The sequence below is a fragment of the Tarenaya hassleriana genome, unplaced genomic scaffold (assembly GCF_000463585.1).
Source record: "Tarenaya hassleriana unplaced genomic scaffold, ASM46358v1 Cleome47, whole genome shotgun sequence".
Classification (NCBI taxonomy): Eukaryota; Viridiplantae; Streptophyta; class Magnoliopsida; order Brassicales; family Cleomaceae; genus Tarenaya; species Tarenaya hassleriana.
Genome location: NW_010967396.1, coordinates 385,488 through 401,315, shown reverse-complemented (window position 1 = coordinate 401,315; position 15,828 = coordinate 385,488). Strand labels below are relative to the sequence as shown.

Below are 15,828 nucleotides of genomic sequence, written 5' to 3'. Positions count from 1 at the left end.
GGATGCTCGGGAGATGATGTGAGTTGGGAGGTGTCGGGATTTCACCGGGTAGAGTCGATGTAGGTTGGAGCGCTAGGACACTCCCTCTCGAGGTGGACACGTGCACTCACGTGTCTCATTCTCGGTGGAGCATCGTAGATGACTAGGAGCGTCTTCACGGGATAAAACCGTGGGACAATCTTAGTTGGCAGGTTAGGGTCCGTGGGTAGAAGTCACTAATTCATAGGTGGTGTAGATTCTACGGGGATCCAGGGCTAGGTTGTCTAGCGGGTTCGATAGTATGACTCAGGTTAGTCTCGGGGTAGTCGGGTTAGACTCGGGAGACAGGTAGATGTCGGGGTTAACTCTCGAGGGTGCACATGTGAAGTTTTAGACTTCATCGGAGAAAGTTATATAGACGGTCTAGGGAGTCATAACTATTTGAGGTTATCGTTAGTCTTCGGAAACGGGATGTGTTGAGGGATACTCGGACACTCGTTTTTTGGGTAGACTAGGATTTGCGTGTTTATATTGATTATTCACGCTAAGACGTACTTATGGTACGCTCGGTAAGAACTCTCCTAATAACGGTGTTCCAATACGCCTTGGATCATGCCGGGAGGGAGAGTTGAATGGAAATAAAGGGAAGTGTTAGGGTTCAGGTTTGGCGTAGTTTTCTTCGTATTTCTCTTTTGTATGATTTGCAGGTCTTTGCAGAAGAAGGTGGAGATTTATGGGATATCTTCAGCAAATACTCCAAATGGAGTACAGTCTTCGAAAGACTCTGGGCGAAAGAGAAGTTTCGAGGGGGTAAATATGTCATTTTGTAAGGTCTTTTCCAGACCTAGGGTGAGACTTCGATCTTAGACTTGTATTTTTCGTTCTCTCGGTTTCTCTCTCTTGCGGTGAAGCGACTCTCGCTTCTCCGGCGTTCGGGGCCGCCGTTCGACGGTTTCCGGCGTGAGTCTGTGGCTGTAACCCTAGATCGAACACTTCCTCTTCCCGAGACATAGGTACCGAGCGTTAGAGCTCGGTACTAAACTCGTATCTCATATCTCTTTCGTTTGGTTCTCCGTTCTTGCACACGAGCGTTTGATCGGAGAGATTACGGTGAGGAACCGGCCGGCCTGAACCACTACAACATATTACATTTATACCTCTTAATAATTTCTCTACCTATTTTATCCCTAATTTAAACTCTGGTTGTGTCATTAAATGAAACTAAGGCTTGTATTTTTAGCTATCTGCAATAACGAGCAACAACCACTATTATTATTATTATTATTATTATTATTATTATTAGATAAAAAAAGAGTGTTAACTAAAAATATATATGATTTTTTTGTTTTAATGTGATGGAAATCAGTTATGGGCCCGAAATTAAATGGGCTTATGTTCCAAGATTATTTCGATGGTCCTCGATCTTCATTTATTGTTGCTTGGAATATATTATATATACATGTATATAACTTTTTTTTAATCCCGCTAAAAAAATTTCCCCTTTGCGTCGAAAATCACTCCCCCATTTCCCCCGTCGCGGTTGAAGCTTAGGGCAAGTCGCTCCCAAATCGCCGAGGGACGTCTCGCCGCCGCAGGTCCTCCGTCGCGCAGCAGCTATTATCGTACCACTCCGCCGCCATGTCTCAGGTGTGTAGCCCTCTTGATTCGTTCCGACTCCTATTTCCAGCGTTCTGCACCGCAGATGTAACCTTAACTGGATTCGAAACTTCTTGTATCGCATTGAGCTTTGGGGAAATCGGGCTCTTATCATTTTCGAGTTTCGAGTCAGTATCGCCACAATGCCTGAGGATTTATTATCGAGTCCGCGATCGTTGTTCTTTTGTCTGAATTGATTTCTCGCTTCAGTGTTTTTTATACCTTTTGGTCTGGTTTTATCTCATTATTTCTCTGAATTTATAGGTTGACAACAGAAATTCATCAGCCACCAAGCGTGCTAGAACTGACGGTATGCTTTAGTCTTGTTATAATGTTATTTTTGCCGATTCGTGCCCTGAAGAGCATATTGCCTAAAGTTCAATTTTCATGTGCCGGCTGCGGCTTGTGGTTGTTGTATGTGACTATCTTCCCTAACTCTTAATTGAAAAGGAACTTGTAGTTTTACTTTTATTTTGGCAAAATACTCCTGGATGACGAGTTTATGAATTACATTGACTTTGTTTCCCTTGTCCTCTTCCGCGGTCTTTTGATACTTGGGTTGTGTTTAGGAAGTTTAGACTAGATAAAAAAAAACACTGTGTACTCTATGCACTATGTAGCCTTCCTTTAAATCCCTTTAGTATGTCAATATATTCCGGCTATAGTCGACTATGCTAAGCATCAACCTTGAAATTACATGTTTATCCGGGAGCTTTTCCCCTTGAGCATGTGTGCACTTCTTCCTTTCTTTCGTTTGTATCTATTTTAGAGTAAAATTGGGTTTCCTTTCATTCCACGAAAAAATAGTCTGTGATAATTTGTTCTCACTTGTTGACAAGGTTTTTTGAAGTTTTAATAGTGCTGGTTTCTCTTCCTACAGAAATTAGAACTTGTTTGATTTACTATTTGGTTGAGGATAGGTGGTCGCAGAGAAGATGATTGGACCTGCCCCAGTTGTGGCAATGCCAACTTTTCGTTTAGGACAACTTGCAATAAACGTAATTGTACCCAGCCCAGGCCCGCGTATCATAATGGAGTAAGTCCCTGAATTGCAAAACTATACTTGGAAAATGTAGGGTTTGTCTTTCATGTGACATAATATAATCACAATCTTTATGCTTAGACCACATTCTAGAGTATTGGATATGCAGGACGCTTGCAGTGTTTTATGGTCCTATTTAATGTATCTGCTTGATGTTTTTTCTTGTTGATTTGATTTTCCTGCATGTTGATCGTATGCTGTATTTTGTAACAGAAGTCTGTTCCGAAGCCTATTCAACCTCCACAAAACTATTCATCAACAGGACCATATGCAGGTTCAGGGGGACCCCCTTCTATGTACATGGGTGCCTCGCTATATGGATCTTCCCTCTTCAATGGGTCTTCTATTCCCCCTTATGATGGTCCTTTCTCTGGGGGTTCACCTTATCATTTCAATTATAGCAGCCGAATCCCTGCTGGAGCTCCTTATAGACCACTTCATATGTCTGGACCACCGCCATACTCTGGTGGATCTATGATGGGAAATGGTATTTTCATGCTAGTATCAATCTCTGTAGTTTAACAGAAAATCTGATGGCTCACGTTTTCCGTATATCATCAGTTGATGTGTATGTGAACTGATTGTTCTACTGGTGTTTCTTTGGTTTTTGCTTCCAGGCATGTATGGCATGCCTCCACTAATGGATAGGTATGGCCTTGGTATGGCCATGGGTCCTGCAGCTGTTATGGTATGTATAGTTACATGCAATTTGTGTGATATAACTTGCAAGATCGAATAAATTTTATTTTCATCTGGTGGAGGGCTGATTTCTCTGACATAGGAATTTGTGTGATATCTGTTTCTCTTTTTGGTAGATGCCAAGACCAGGGTTCTATCCAGATGAGAAAACTCAGAAAAGAGGTGTGCAGTGTGCACTAGTTATCTTTCCCCTTTCAAGAGCACTTCAGCTACAATATTGAGCTGCCTTTTAATTTTATAACACTGGTCAACTTGACACATTCTGTGAAATTCACTACAGATCCAACTCGCGAGAATGACTGGACATGTCCGAATTGTGGTAATGTGAACTTCTCATTCAGAACTGTATGTAACATGAGGAAGTGCAGCACTCCAAAGCCTGAATCTCAGGTTTGTGCTTGTGCCGTTTCTCATTTTTTCAGTTTCGAACGACAATTTTCTTTTCAGAGCTCAATTGTACAACCATATCACTAACAAAATAGATACAATAATTCGAAATCTACTTGCTGTTGGCTATCCAATTACAGCTATGAGTAATGTGTAAGACCCATTTGGTTAAAGTTCGGGTTTACATCCAAATTCTCAAATACTGACAACATCGTCTTACAAATGCAGGCTGAGATCACAGACAAAATTTTCAGTAAGTCCCTCGAATATTTGCAAATGCACTTACTTGTTAGACCTTGATACTGACATGTCTAATGAATTCAGAACAAAAGGTGCCTGAAGGTAGCTGGAAGTGCGATAAATGTGGAAATTTAAACTATCCGTTCAGGACAATGTGCAACAGGCAGAACTGTGGAGCCGATAAACCAGTAGTGGATGATGACAAATCTCCTTCCCCTGCACCAGAAGAGAACAATCAGGTTGGTCGAATAATGCATTTACATGTTCGCATCTGTTTCACAAAATGGTTGCATCCAAAAGTCCCGCATGTAAATTTTGCACATTTTATGCTTTTCGGGAGCGGCAGAGACATGTTAATGAGAAAATTGAAGCAAAGATTTCCTTGCACTTCCGTCCTCCCTTCAATACTAAGTTTTTTTTATATAAAAAAAAAAAGAGATAATCTTAACTTTTAACATAGTGACTAGGCTTGGAAGGAGGTCAAATTTCTCTGAACGTTTTTTTTATTGTCTTTTTGCAATGTGCATAATGATCCAGTGAGTCGTAGACATTGTCGTGAGGGTTGAGAAGGTCCAGCATTGCTCGGTATGGGGGGGTGTCCTAATGTCAGTCAATTGTCCAATGTCGCGGCGGTTGTCAAGTTCAGTCTGTGTGCTGCCTTCACTTCACTCTCTCAACTTCACCATATAAGTCCAGGCTGTTGTTATTGACGCCAAATATTACTCTATGTATTTGTCGATCCTTCTTGTTAGATGCTTTCAGGTAATGTTATTATTTGTCTTCGTGTAGATTTCAGCCAGCCGCATTTGCATGGTTGAGAAAAGATTTACAAGTAGAGGGGGTTTGTGTTTTGAGTTATTCTCTCCAGAGATTTGTGTCAATAGTTTTGAAGATTTGATTTGTTTGCATGTGTGAGTTTCTCCAAGTGTATTGTAGGATAATAGTCATCATCTTCTGATCAATGATATGATTATTACTTAGGCTTTTTCCTTTCTTTTTTTTTTTTTGCGTCAAAAGAGTCTGTTGGGTGATGTGGAGATTCGTGTCTTGTCGATGATTTTGCATCAATGGGGCAAAGCTTGATTCTGTTGGAGTTGACAAAAGTTGCATTGAAGTGAATCCTAGATTTTGGGGGTTTGGGTATCAAAATTTCTCACTTTTGTATAGGAATCTCGGCTCTCTTTTTTTATCTGTTTGGTTTAGGGTCCACATTAGTTCGGATTGAAATAGGACAGTGCTTATGTTTGTCTCTCTCTCTCTCTATATATATATATATACACACACATATATAGATATATATGGCGGAGAATACTAGTAAATTAATTTATATTTTAAAGGAGATTTAAACAGTAAGTTTTTTATTTGTTTAAAATGTCTTGAAAACTGCTATGTTGTGAAGTAACCTGGATTTTGTGTTTGTGGTTCAGCAAAAGAACGTCATTACATGCACAACGCCATATATATAGCGTGACGTTGGAGCTTGCCTCGCGGGGGCATTTACAAAAATGACTTTAAATGTCATTTTTACTTCAACACTATTATTTTATTCAGGAGATTTTAATTCGTTTTCGAAAAAACTTAGTATTTCAATTCGCTTTAATGTTTCTTCCAAAAATTGGAGCCAATGTCCATTATAATTATCTTTTGATGAATGTTTTCTAAAATACTCGATTTTTATTTCTTTTATCGTGATTAATTTATTTAGTTCTATAATTGTATTATTAATCTGTTCTTTTTCTATTATATGCTGCATTCTTCTTACACTACCCATTGTTTCGAAATACTGTACTGATACATCTAATAATTCAATATTTTTCTTATATATTTTTTCCATTTTAATCGTTTTAGTTTTCGATAATATCTCTTTTAACTTCTCTTACTGCGTTAAATATTGAATTAATCATTTTTATTCTTCTATTTTTTTCATTAAGTTCATTTCGTTCGATTGTTCCATAAGTTCGTTCTTCAAATATATTTTCTATGGTTTCAACTAATATTTGTTCAAGATGATCTTGACATGGTAAACTTTCAAGATTTAATAGAGATAATTTTTTGATAAAATCTTCGTTAAAATTCATCTAGTGAGCTTGTTGATTTGTGTTATTGTTTTTCTTAGTTAGAGAATAATCTTTTTCAGTATTTTTTTCTGTTTGTTCCGTATTAAATAATAAGGATGGTGGTTCTTGTATTTTTAGTCTTGGATTCGGTCGTAATATTGATTTATCTTTTGGTTTTGTTGGTGTTAATGGTCTTTTTAAACATATTACTGGTTTAAATAAATCATCTATTTCGATTATATCTTTGTTTCTGAAATTCAGACTATGATGACTATTTGTTAATGCATAGTTGATCTGATATGTTATAGAGAAAGGATGATTCCATTTTTCCATAAAGTCTGTTCGATCTAGTTTGTATTGAATAACTATAGAGTTATCTAGAATTTTTATCTTTTAATGATAATCCCAATTGGATGTTGATATTGAATTTAATCTTTCCAGAAGAAAGATTTCTTTTTCCTTCTGCTATGATACTTTCAGTATAGTTTGTTAATCTATCATCTCTGATCTGGAAGGTAATTGGTGAATCGATTCCTTCTTTAAATGTTGATTTGATAATTATTTGAATAGTACTACAGTGTATGTAGGCTATTTGGTTTCTTTGTTTTTCTGGGCAGTTTTTCAACCGTTCCATAATTTGTTCTTTGTTAATAATCGATAAGATTAATTCTCCTGTAGTTTGTTCGATTGGTACCGGTGTTTCTCCTACCATAATTCCAAACTTTATTATGTTTTTTCGTGATAGTTGCTTCTTTATTCTTTCTAGCATAGTTTGTTCAAAGTTTTCATCTTTCTGAAGATCAAAGTTGATCTTTCTTATCTTGTTTATATCTATTATTCCATCAAAGAAATAATCTTCATCTGATTGTATAAAATTATCAAATAAAGAGGTTGATGCCATACCTGATTCGTTTGTGTAGATAATAATCCCTGTTGGTAGGTGTTGGTGATGATCGTTTTCTTGTTGGTGATCCGGAGATCTGATCGGTTTTTTCCAGAGTTCTGGAATAATATAATGGTTTGAAATATTCTGATAAAAAAGGCCTCCAGAAGATCGAAATCTTCAAGCCAATCTCTTAAAGAGATTTTTCAGAGAGAGTTCTGAAACAGATTCGTTTATTTCATTATGATTTCTCCGAATGGAGAGATCACATATTTATACAACCTTGGAACCCTTATCAGCTAAGAATGAAATCTTATGCTGGGGCCCGACTCTTACACGCGTCATTACATAATTATACACGATAGATTACAGTGATAAGGTTTTTGATAACCTTATCTTTTATTGGGGCTTATTGCCGACAATATTATTTTACATGGTCACTAGTCTTTATCGCCTTTAATCATGCGTCTGCCGACTCTTCTGATAGAAGTCTAATTCGAAATCTGCTACTGCTTGCATTTCTTCCTTTGAAATAGTCGAATTGTTGTAGGTGATGACTAATACATTACTGCTGGCATAATTGACTTTGATTTCTGAATCTGCAAGGATTCTTCTTGATGCCTTGAATACTTCCAATAGTGATTGAGCTTCCAGATCATCCGGAATCTGATATTCTGATGCATCGTCTCTTGAAGGCATATTCTGATGCATCGTCTCTTGAAGGCAAATCTCCTCTGAATGGTCCACTAAAGATAGTGTACCATTTATTTGGTTTTTCTTCTACCTTGATGTCGGTAGGAAGTGTAACCTGATCTAATACTTTTGTTGTCTGTTCTTGCTTTTGGTCTTCTTCTACTGGTGTTCCACCAATTGCCTTTATGATGATGTTCAAGGATTTAATCAACTCATCCCTCTCCTCAAAGAGTTTTGAGAGATTTTCCTGAATAGTCTTGATTTTGTTGTCTTTTTGACTGATTTGATTCTGAATTGCTTTGATTATTCATTACATTCTCTTGTTAGAGTGTCTGCAAAATAATTGTTTGCTGACTTAATATATTTAATATATGGTTCATATTGATGCAATTCTAGTTGTCATCTGATTAATCGTCTTTTTTGGAATTCTAGTTGTATTTTATACCTCCAGAACCCTGTTACATATTGCGAATCAGTTCGTAATTCGAACCGAGTTTGTAGTAGATCAATTTTCCATTTTTTCAAGGTTCGAAGACACGCAAGTGTTTTGAGCTTGTTAATTGGATAATTCATCTCTGTTCGTGAGAATGTTCCTGAGATATATTTGTATAATATTGTTTTTTGTTTCTCAGTTTTTGGTACTTCATTATTATTAGTACGACCGTATTGGTCAAGATGGAGTAATTCTTTTCCATCTTTTATTGCTAGCATGCATCCTGCTCAAACTTCTTTGGATGCATCTGTTTCAATAATCAAGAAATCTTTAATAGTTGGATTGTATAGTCGTGGTAATACCTTGATGTTTTCTTTTATATGTTTTACCAAGTTTGTATTCTGGTTAGACCAAGACCATGGTATTTTATCTGATATCTTTTTTGTAATTGTTTTCGTTCTTTTGCTAGGGATTTTAAAAATCCTTGTTCAGAAACATAATTCAAACATCTAAGGAACCTTTGAATTTGTTTTCTGTCTGATAATTCGTTGGGAAATTGTTGTATTTTTTCATGTACATTACTTGTTAGTTCAATTTCTCCATTGTTATTTATTTTTAATCCAAGATATTCAATTTCTTGTTGTACTAATTTTGATTTCGTTTTAGAGATAACTAATCATTTTTCTTTGCATCGTTCTAGAACAATGATTAATTTTTCAGTGTGTTCTGATTGTGTTCCATTTGTAAATATTATTATATCATCAATGTATGGTAGGCAATATTCTTCTAATCATGGAGATTTCTATCCATGAATTGTTGGTATATTGTTGTTGCTTGTTTTAATCCAAATGGAAGAACATTTCATTCATGTTTTTGTGGAGGGCATGAAAATGCCGTTAATGGTTTTGTTTCTTCAGATAATCGAAGTTGCTAGTATCATGATTTAGCATCTAAACTGCTAAACCAGTTTTTTCCTTTTATTCTTTCGAGAATATAATCTTTTCTTGGTAATTTATAACTATTCCAATAGTTGCTTCATTTAATTTCTTATAGTTTATTACCATTCTTCTTTTTCCTCGTTTTATCTCATTATTATTTTCTACGTAAAAAACTGGAGCCGAGTGTGGACTCGTGCTTTCTCGTATAATACCTTTATCTAGTAATTCTTTACATTCTTTGATGAATTCTTTCACATCTCTGTGGATATATTGCATTTTATTTGGTACATTAATTTCATCTTCGGGGTTTTTTAGTTTTATTATTATTAGTTCTTCATTTGTATTTTTTATATCTAGTGGATTATCGCTACATATATCATTAAACTTTTGTTTTATCTGTCATGTTTATAAATGTTAATCGATTTTTTAGGTCTTCTATGATAGATTTTATTATTTCATTTTTTGTTATTATTTTGTTGTAACTAGTTCTGATTTTTGGTTTTCTATTTCAGGTGCCTTTAGGCCAATCGTCATTAGGGTTTCCTGATTTTAGTATTTTCCTATTCATTTTCTAAATCAGATGATTCAGTAGTATATGCATATATTTCAATATCAGAGTCGAACTCTGAATCTGATTCGATTGGTTCAAAGCTCATATCGTATGCTATTCGTAATATTTCTGTTTATTTTTTCTTTCTTTTTTTAGGATATTCATTTGCATAATGTCATTCTTCTTGGCATAGCCAACATTTACAATTTTTCTTTTTTGTAGGACAATATTTATCTTTTTTATCATAATTTTTCTTTTTATATTGTTTTCTATTTCTAAAGTATTTTTGTGGTATATATTTTTGTTTCTTATATTTTTTGTATGGAATTTTTCTCCATTTTTTATTCCTATTTTTTCGGCGAATAGGTTCACAACCATATTTGCCTACTTGTCCTGATATCGATCTGCAACATAATTTATCAATCTTTGTTTCTTGTTTTCGTTTTTCTTGATTGCATTGAAATAAATGCCAATCTTTTAATGTTGTTATTCTTCCTCCCAATGTATTGGGGGTTTGTCTTTCGTTTACTTTGTTCTGAAATATAGTTTTTATTTCTTCAGATATCGATAATGGTAGCTTATCGAAGAATAGTTTTTCAGCTATTATTTTCTTATCTGATGTTAATCGATAGTAATGATCTCTGAATTCACAAATAAATGCTTCAAGATAGCATATATTGCAAATTCTAAGATTTACTATTTTTCATAATGCTATTTCAGATATTTGTGTTTCTCGTAATGGTGAGTCGGAAGTTCTTTCTAGAAATTCCTCACTTATTACGTCGATTAATCTGATAAATGTTTCTCATGCAGTTGGTCTAAGAATTTTTTCTTCTTTTATTCGCGATGATAGATTTGTTAAATAATTATATATTATTCTTCTTGTTTTATGTTCTAGTTAATTTAACATCTCATGATGATGTAATTCTCTTAATTCTTTATTAGTCTGTATTAATAAACTTGTTCGATTTTTCCAATCTTCCAATGTTCTTAACGGATTAATTTCACAATCTAGATTCAATATTTCTAATGATTTTACGTTAAACGTATCATATTTCGGGATATACTCAAATGGAACTTTTCTCCAATTATTTTCTTTTGGAATATATTGATTTTGATATAATTCATATTCATATTCATAATCTTTGTATCCTTGATATTCATCATGTGTTCGTTTTTTGGGTAATTTATTTTCATTACTAGTTTCTTCCCTCTATAGATGTTCAGTTTTAACTAAAAAATGATTGTCGTAAGGACTTTCGTAGGGATTTTCATCACTACTATAGTCTAAGACAAATTTTTCAGTTTTATATGATTGATGTTCTTCGGGTATGTTGAGAGCGGCTAATAATGTTGATAGTTTTTCTATTTGATCATCTAATCATTCCATTATATTTTAGGTAGTGGTTTAATTCGTAAATTAGATTGATCAATAAGAATTAATTCTTTCGTTTCTTTCTTAAAGTGATCTTGCAGATCTTTTATAGTGATGTATTTGTTTTGATTTAGTCGTCCAGTTATTTCTTGTAATTGATCTATTATTTCTAATATTTTTTGTTTTTCCTCTTCATATGGATTTATTATTTCTTTTCCTTTATTTTTTACAATAATATTTTGTATTAATTCTTTGGTATCATTAAGTTCTTTTATTATTTGGATTTGTCTATTATTATAACTGTAATTATTTGTTGTTGTGGGTATTTCTTTTATATTTAATAGTGTAATTCTTTTATTTGATCAGTTGTTTCCTTAATTATTTTTTCTATAGTTTCCTTCATAGTTTCTGTCATCTTATTATTGTTTTAATATATTTTCTTTTAATTCTTCAGAGTTTTGTTTCATTTCCTTAATGTTTTTTTTGTAGATATATTATTTCTTCTAATTTTTTGTTTATATTTTTAGTTTAATCTTGTTTTTCATGGTTTTGTTCGAATATTCTTATTAATTTTTGTAATTGATTTTCTAAATTTGATTTTATATTTTCAATATTTTTTTTAATTCTTCATGATTTTCTGGATTTTGATATATGATTCTATAAGAAATCATTTCAACAATATTATTTAAGGTAAAACCTATTTTCTTTATTTTATTTCCGAGATTATGATTAGTATCATCATCAAAGATGTTACCAATATAATATCGACTTTGATTATGAAGATTTTTTGGTATTGTTATCACATTTTCTTTATAAGGAAATCTGGAATAACACTCATCTTCATTTGTTAATATTAATGGTAATCTTTTCGAAAAATCAATTTTTTCGTTGTCCATAATCGTTGTCTTGCTGTGATACCAAGTGAAAATCATCAGACTAATAAAAATTTAGTCAGACTGGTCATACCGTTTGAATTGGTCATATTCAAATTTTTTGGTCAAACTAGTTGTTGTGGTATTTTTGTAATTTTATTAAAAATGTTAGTTTTTTGAAAAACCCTAGAGATCTCTAAATTTATGGTTGTTGCTCTTATTATTTTTAAGGTTATTTTTTTTATTTTGCGACTTTCGTTCAGCCTTTTCTTTTTCGGAAACCATGAGACGTCTTCGGTCAGTTATTTTTTGTTCACTTTGTAATCGGCCATGACGCAAATCAAACGAGAGAGAGAGAGAGAGAGAGAGAGAGATTTATACGCAGAAGTAGGGAGAACTGAATAGAAGCAAAGAAATGTCGGAAAACAAGGAACAAACAGAACCGGGAGTCTTAAACAGCCAATTTGATCTTCAGCTCCCGACAAGAGGGGAAACAAGATCGATGCAGGATGAAAAAGAGTACAGTGCGAGTGTCATAGAAGGATCACTTCCAGGCACAGATGAAAAGCTCAAATGAAGAGAGTAGGGAAAGCATCAGAAATGGGGTGGCAATGAGGATCATCATCATCATCATCATTATCAGCAGCAGCATGAGCCATGGCATGGCGGTGCCTCGGGGGAGGAGGAGGTGGTTTCGTCCCACGTGATTCAGACGTCTTGGTTGACAGAAGAGAGAGAGCACTGTGCAAGTCCTGAGCTTCATTTCCTCCCGAGTATCCTTCTTCACACACAAAAACTTGTTTTTAATCATCACAAGTCACAATATAAACATGAGAGAGAAAGACTTGGGATTGAAATGGCAGCAGCAGACCTTTGCCAGGAAGCTGAAAGCCGATGATGGTGGATTTCCCTGACGAGAAACAGCCGGCAGCAGCGGTATTCTGGAAGGCCGAATAAGCATGAATCGGCTGATGATGATGACTACTACTACTACTACTGTTGGAGAAGAGCTGCTCCTCCACGCCATTGCAATGGCCTCCTCTCTCGAAACTCAGTGTAAACCCGCTTTCTGGTCTGCTTCCGTATGAGGCTCCCCATCCATACCTTTGCTCCGACCTTGTATTGAGCCTCAGCTCATTCCACAGCAGATTTGTCTGTTGCTGTGTCCTTTCTGCACGGAAATGTAAATGTTTCACACCACTAACATCACCACTTTCATCTTCTTGTGTGTGTGTGTGTGTGTGTGAGAGAGAGAGAGAGAGAGAGAGAGAGAGAGAGAGGGTATGCAAGCACTTTCAACATTCAAGTGAAGTTTGGGAGTTAGCACTGACACCAGTTGGAGGGGGTCCCCCTCGTGAAGCAAAGAACACTTAGTTGGATTTTAGAATGTCATTTTTCTTAGCTGAGACCACTAAAAAAAACCTGTTCTCTTCTGTTATGATTCAGTTCAATCCTGGCCCACGATTCTCACAAACATAATGGACATTATAGTGTTATGGTGTTAGCACTTACCGTAGATCTTTGCTGGATTCAGTGGGTACGCTCCTTGTGGTTTGCGACGCCGTGCATTGTGATGAGAAAGCCTTTTACGACAGCTTCGCTTCTTCTCATCAAACTCGGACAGAGCATGAAACCTGCCAAAGTACAAGACAGATATCACTTATCAATTGGAAGACAAATAGAAAGAAACCAACTCTATATATATATATATATATATATATGAGATTACCTGCTACACTGTTGACAGAACCGGCGTTCCAGGCCACACACGATAACTCTGGGGCACTTAGAATGGCTTTCACAAACTCTATGCTTACGATGATAGTCCTTAGCAGAAGAGAGATCGAGGTCACAACCCTCAACTTGGCAACGGGGAACTTGCATGCTCTGACCGATCGATTTGGATTTCTTCATAGCAACAGATGGTGTCAACTTCACAGAAATGGCTGAAATGTCATTATTATTGTTTCCACCACAAAAATCTTCAAAGTAGGTCCTCTTTCCTAGTTTTAAACCAAGAAAGGATTCGGCAGAGGAGCCAACAGATACCTCGACAGCCGGGGATGCCTTCACCTGCTCAAATTCTATGTTGCTGCAAGAATCTTCAGGGATACTTTCCGAAGCAAGCTTACATGTTTTATTAGCCTCAGGCGACGAAGAAGTAACAGATGTGGATTGCGAGCTTTTCGACAGAGCAGTGTGCCAGAAATTGGTACCAGAGCCGCTGCTGACTCCCTCAAAACCAGAGAAACATGGAACTACAGATTCGATGCCCTCACCATTCTCCACTTCCCACTCAATCGATAGCTGCTTTTTGTCTCTCTCAGTCTGAGACGAGTTGTACATCATCAAGTTCTCCCAGTCCCACTGCATGGGAGATCTCAGATTGCAGTCCATTAAAGCTGTAGAAAGGTCACATAGAACTGCCACCAAATCCCAAAACAACAAAACCTGCAAGAATCACAATTCTGTAGTGTCAGAGATCATAACAAAGCAAAAAAAACAGGTAATGGAAGCAGTGATAATCTTGATGCTATCAAACAGTAAAAATCAAAAGAAACAAAAACATTCCAAATAATTCCGAATTAGTCACATGGCCAAACCACAGACCTAAACTTCCCAACTTTTCTCCCCTAACAATTCCCACAACGCGTACACCGGTAAAACCATGCAAGACAGAACCTTACAGACCTCGCCCTTTCGACTAACAAGTCATAACACCAAACACTTCCTTTCCTCTTAACAGCTCTCGCGACCAATCAGTTACTTAAAGACCGAGCCCGTTCCCTTTAACTAGTAACTTAAGCGGGAGAAAAACTTTCTATGTTTCAACCCGACCAACAAAAAGGCCACCAAAAAGAGGATTCTTTTCTTTTTGCCTCCTCTTGAGCTCTCTCCATCACAAAAATACAAGTTAGCATTAATGAGCTGGGCCAACACTCTTCAAATCATCTTTGCCAAAATGTCAGCAACTTGCCAAGAAAGAAACACGATATGTACACGGCGCTAGACTGAACTCCACCCACACCCATCTCTATATTGTACTTGCACAAGACTCCATTAATGCCAAACATCTCAGATCCAAGAAAAAAGAGCCCAAAGAAACAAATGAAGCAACTTGCTAGGGTCTACAAAATTTAAGAAGTAAAATTGAATACACAGGTCAAAGAAAACAGCGCCCAGCTCAACTCAATGAGGGTATAAGTAACTCCATCATTACAACTACACAATTTTCAGCAGCAGCAAAGATTGAACCAAAAAGATGCGACAGTGAGTTAGGTTTCGATCCCAATCATGGTCCCCAAGATAGGGTTTTAAATCACCATGAAAGCAACTGGTCCCCAGCCATAAATCATCGACTGACGGAGAAGGTAAAAACAATTTCCATGCAACAAAACCCCTTTCTCTCTCTTTCCCGAGGAAACGAGAAATGGAGAACTAAAAAAGCAAACAAGAAAAAGCACAACCAAGACATGAGAAACAAAAAAAAAATAATATCAAAACCATAGAAGAAACGACGCCTCAATCTCGAACACGGAACGGGGTTTTAAAAAAAAAAGATTCGCAGTTTTCAGTGATTTGCGATCGATCCCTCTCTTACCAAAAGCGAAACCCTAAAATCTCGCAGCGAAGGAACCAGAAGAAATCCAAATCTCAGAGAGCGCAAAAAAGTTCCAGGAACATCGGGGGAAAGCAACAGAAGAAATCTGAAGTAGAAAATAGCAGAAAGACGAAGAAATCGTCGGGAGATTACCGATCGGAGAAGAGACGATTGACTAGAAACGACAGTGGAGCCGAGCAGCCACCATTATCAGCTCCGTGAGACCGATGCGAGTTGCAGAGAGAGAGAGAGAGAGAAGACCACCAAAAATGTGTGAGGGAGAGGATAAATTCCCCACTCTCCTCTTTTTTTTTTTTTTTTTTTTTTTTTTTTTTTTTTTTTTTTTTTTTTTTTTTTTTTTTTTTTTTTTTTTTTTTTTTTTTTTTTTTTTTTTTTTTTTTTTTTTTTTTTTTTTTTTTTTTT

At 35.8% G+C, this 15,828-nt stretch overlaps 2 protein-coding genes across 12 annotated transcripts; one reads left to right on the top strand and one right to left on the bottom strand.

The window, feature by feature from the left end:
• The first annotated feature begins 1,473 nt into the window (after positions 1–1,473).
• On the top strand, positions 1,474–9,678 carry LOC104825500 (ranBP2-type zinc finger protein At1g67325-like). Of its 7 annotated transcripts, none has more exons than XM_010557834.2 (10): positions 1,474–1,626; positions 1,900–1,945; positions 2,556–2,671; positions 2,891–3,164; positions 3,295–3,365; positions 3,493–3,538; positions 3,657–3,766; positions 3,992–4,016; positions 4,088–4,242; positions 4,793–5,021. In XM_010557834.2, the coding sequence occupies exons 1-10, from the start codon at positions 1,618–1,620 to the stop codon at positions 4,916–4,918; spliced, it is 978 nt and encodes a 325-aa protein (XP_010556136.1). In that variant the 5' UTR covers positions 1,474–1,617; the 3' UTR covers positions 4,919–5,021. The 7 variants fall into 7 exon arrangements, with proteins under 7 accessions (XP_010556136.1, XP_010556141.1, XP_010556137.1 ...); XM_010557835.2 differs by lacking the exon at positions 4,793–5,021 and adding an exon at positions 9,520–9,678 and having other exon boundaries at positions 1,618–1,626; XM_010557837.2 differs by lacking the exon at positions 4,793–5,021 and adding an exon at positions 7,550–7,946 and having other exon boundaries at positions 1,618–1,626.
• A 2,500-nt stretch (positions 9,679–12,178) lies between these two features.
• Positions 12,179–15,717, bottom strand: LOC104825499 (squamosa promoter-binding-like protein 10). 5 transcript variants are annotated; one of them, XM_010557832.2, is made up of 6 exons: positions 15,559–15,714; positions 13,854–14,255; positions 13,534–13,736; positions 13,317–13,438; positions 12,676–12,975; positions 12,179–12,585 (listed from the first exon to the last, which is right to left on the bottom strand). In XM_010557832.2, the coding sequence occupies exons 2-6, from the start codon at positions 14,199–14,201 to the stop codon at positions 12,374–12,376; spliced, it is 1,185 nt and encodes a 394-aa protein (XP_010556134.1). In that variant the 5' UTR covers positions 14,202–14,255; positions 15,559–15,714; the 3' UTR covers positions 12,179–12,373. The 5 variants fall into 5 exon arrangements, with proteins under 5 accessions (XP_010556134.1, XP_010556133.1, XP_010556129.1 ...); XM_010557831.2 differs by having other exon boundaries at positions 12,179–12,582; positions 13,534–14,255; positions 15,559–15,717; XM_010557827.2 differs by having other exon boundaries at positions 13,534–14,255; positions 15,559–15,715.
• Between the last annotated feature and the right edge of the window lie 111 nt (positions 15,718–15,828).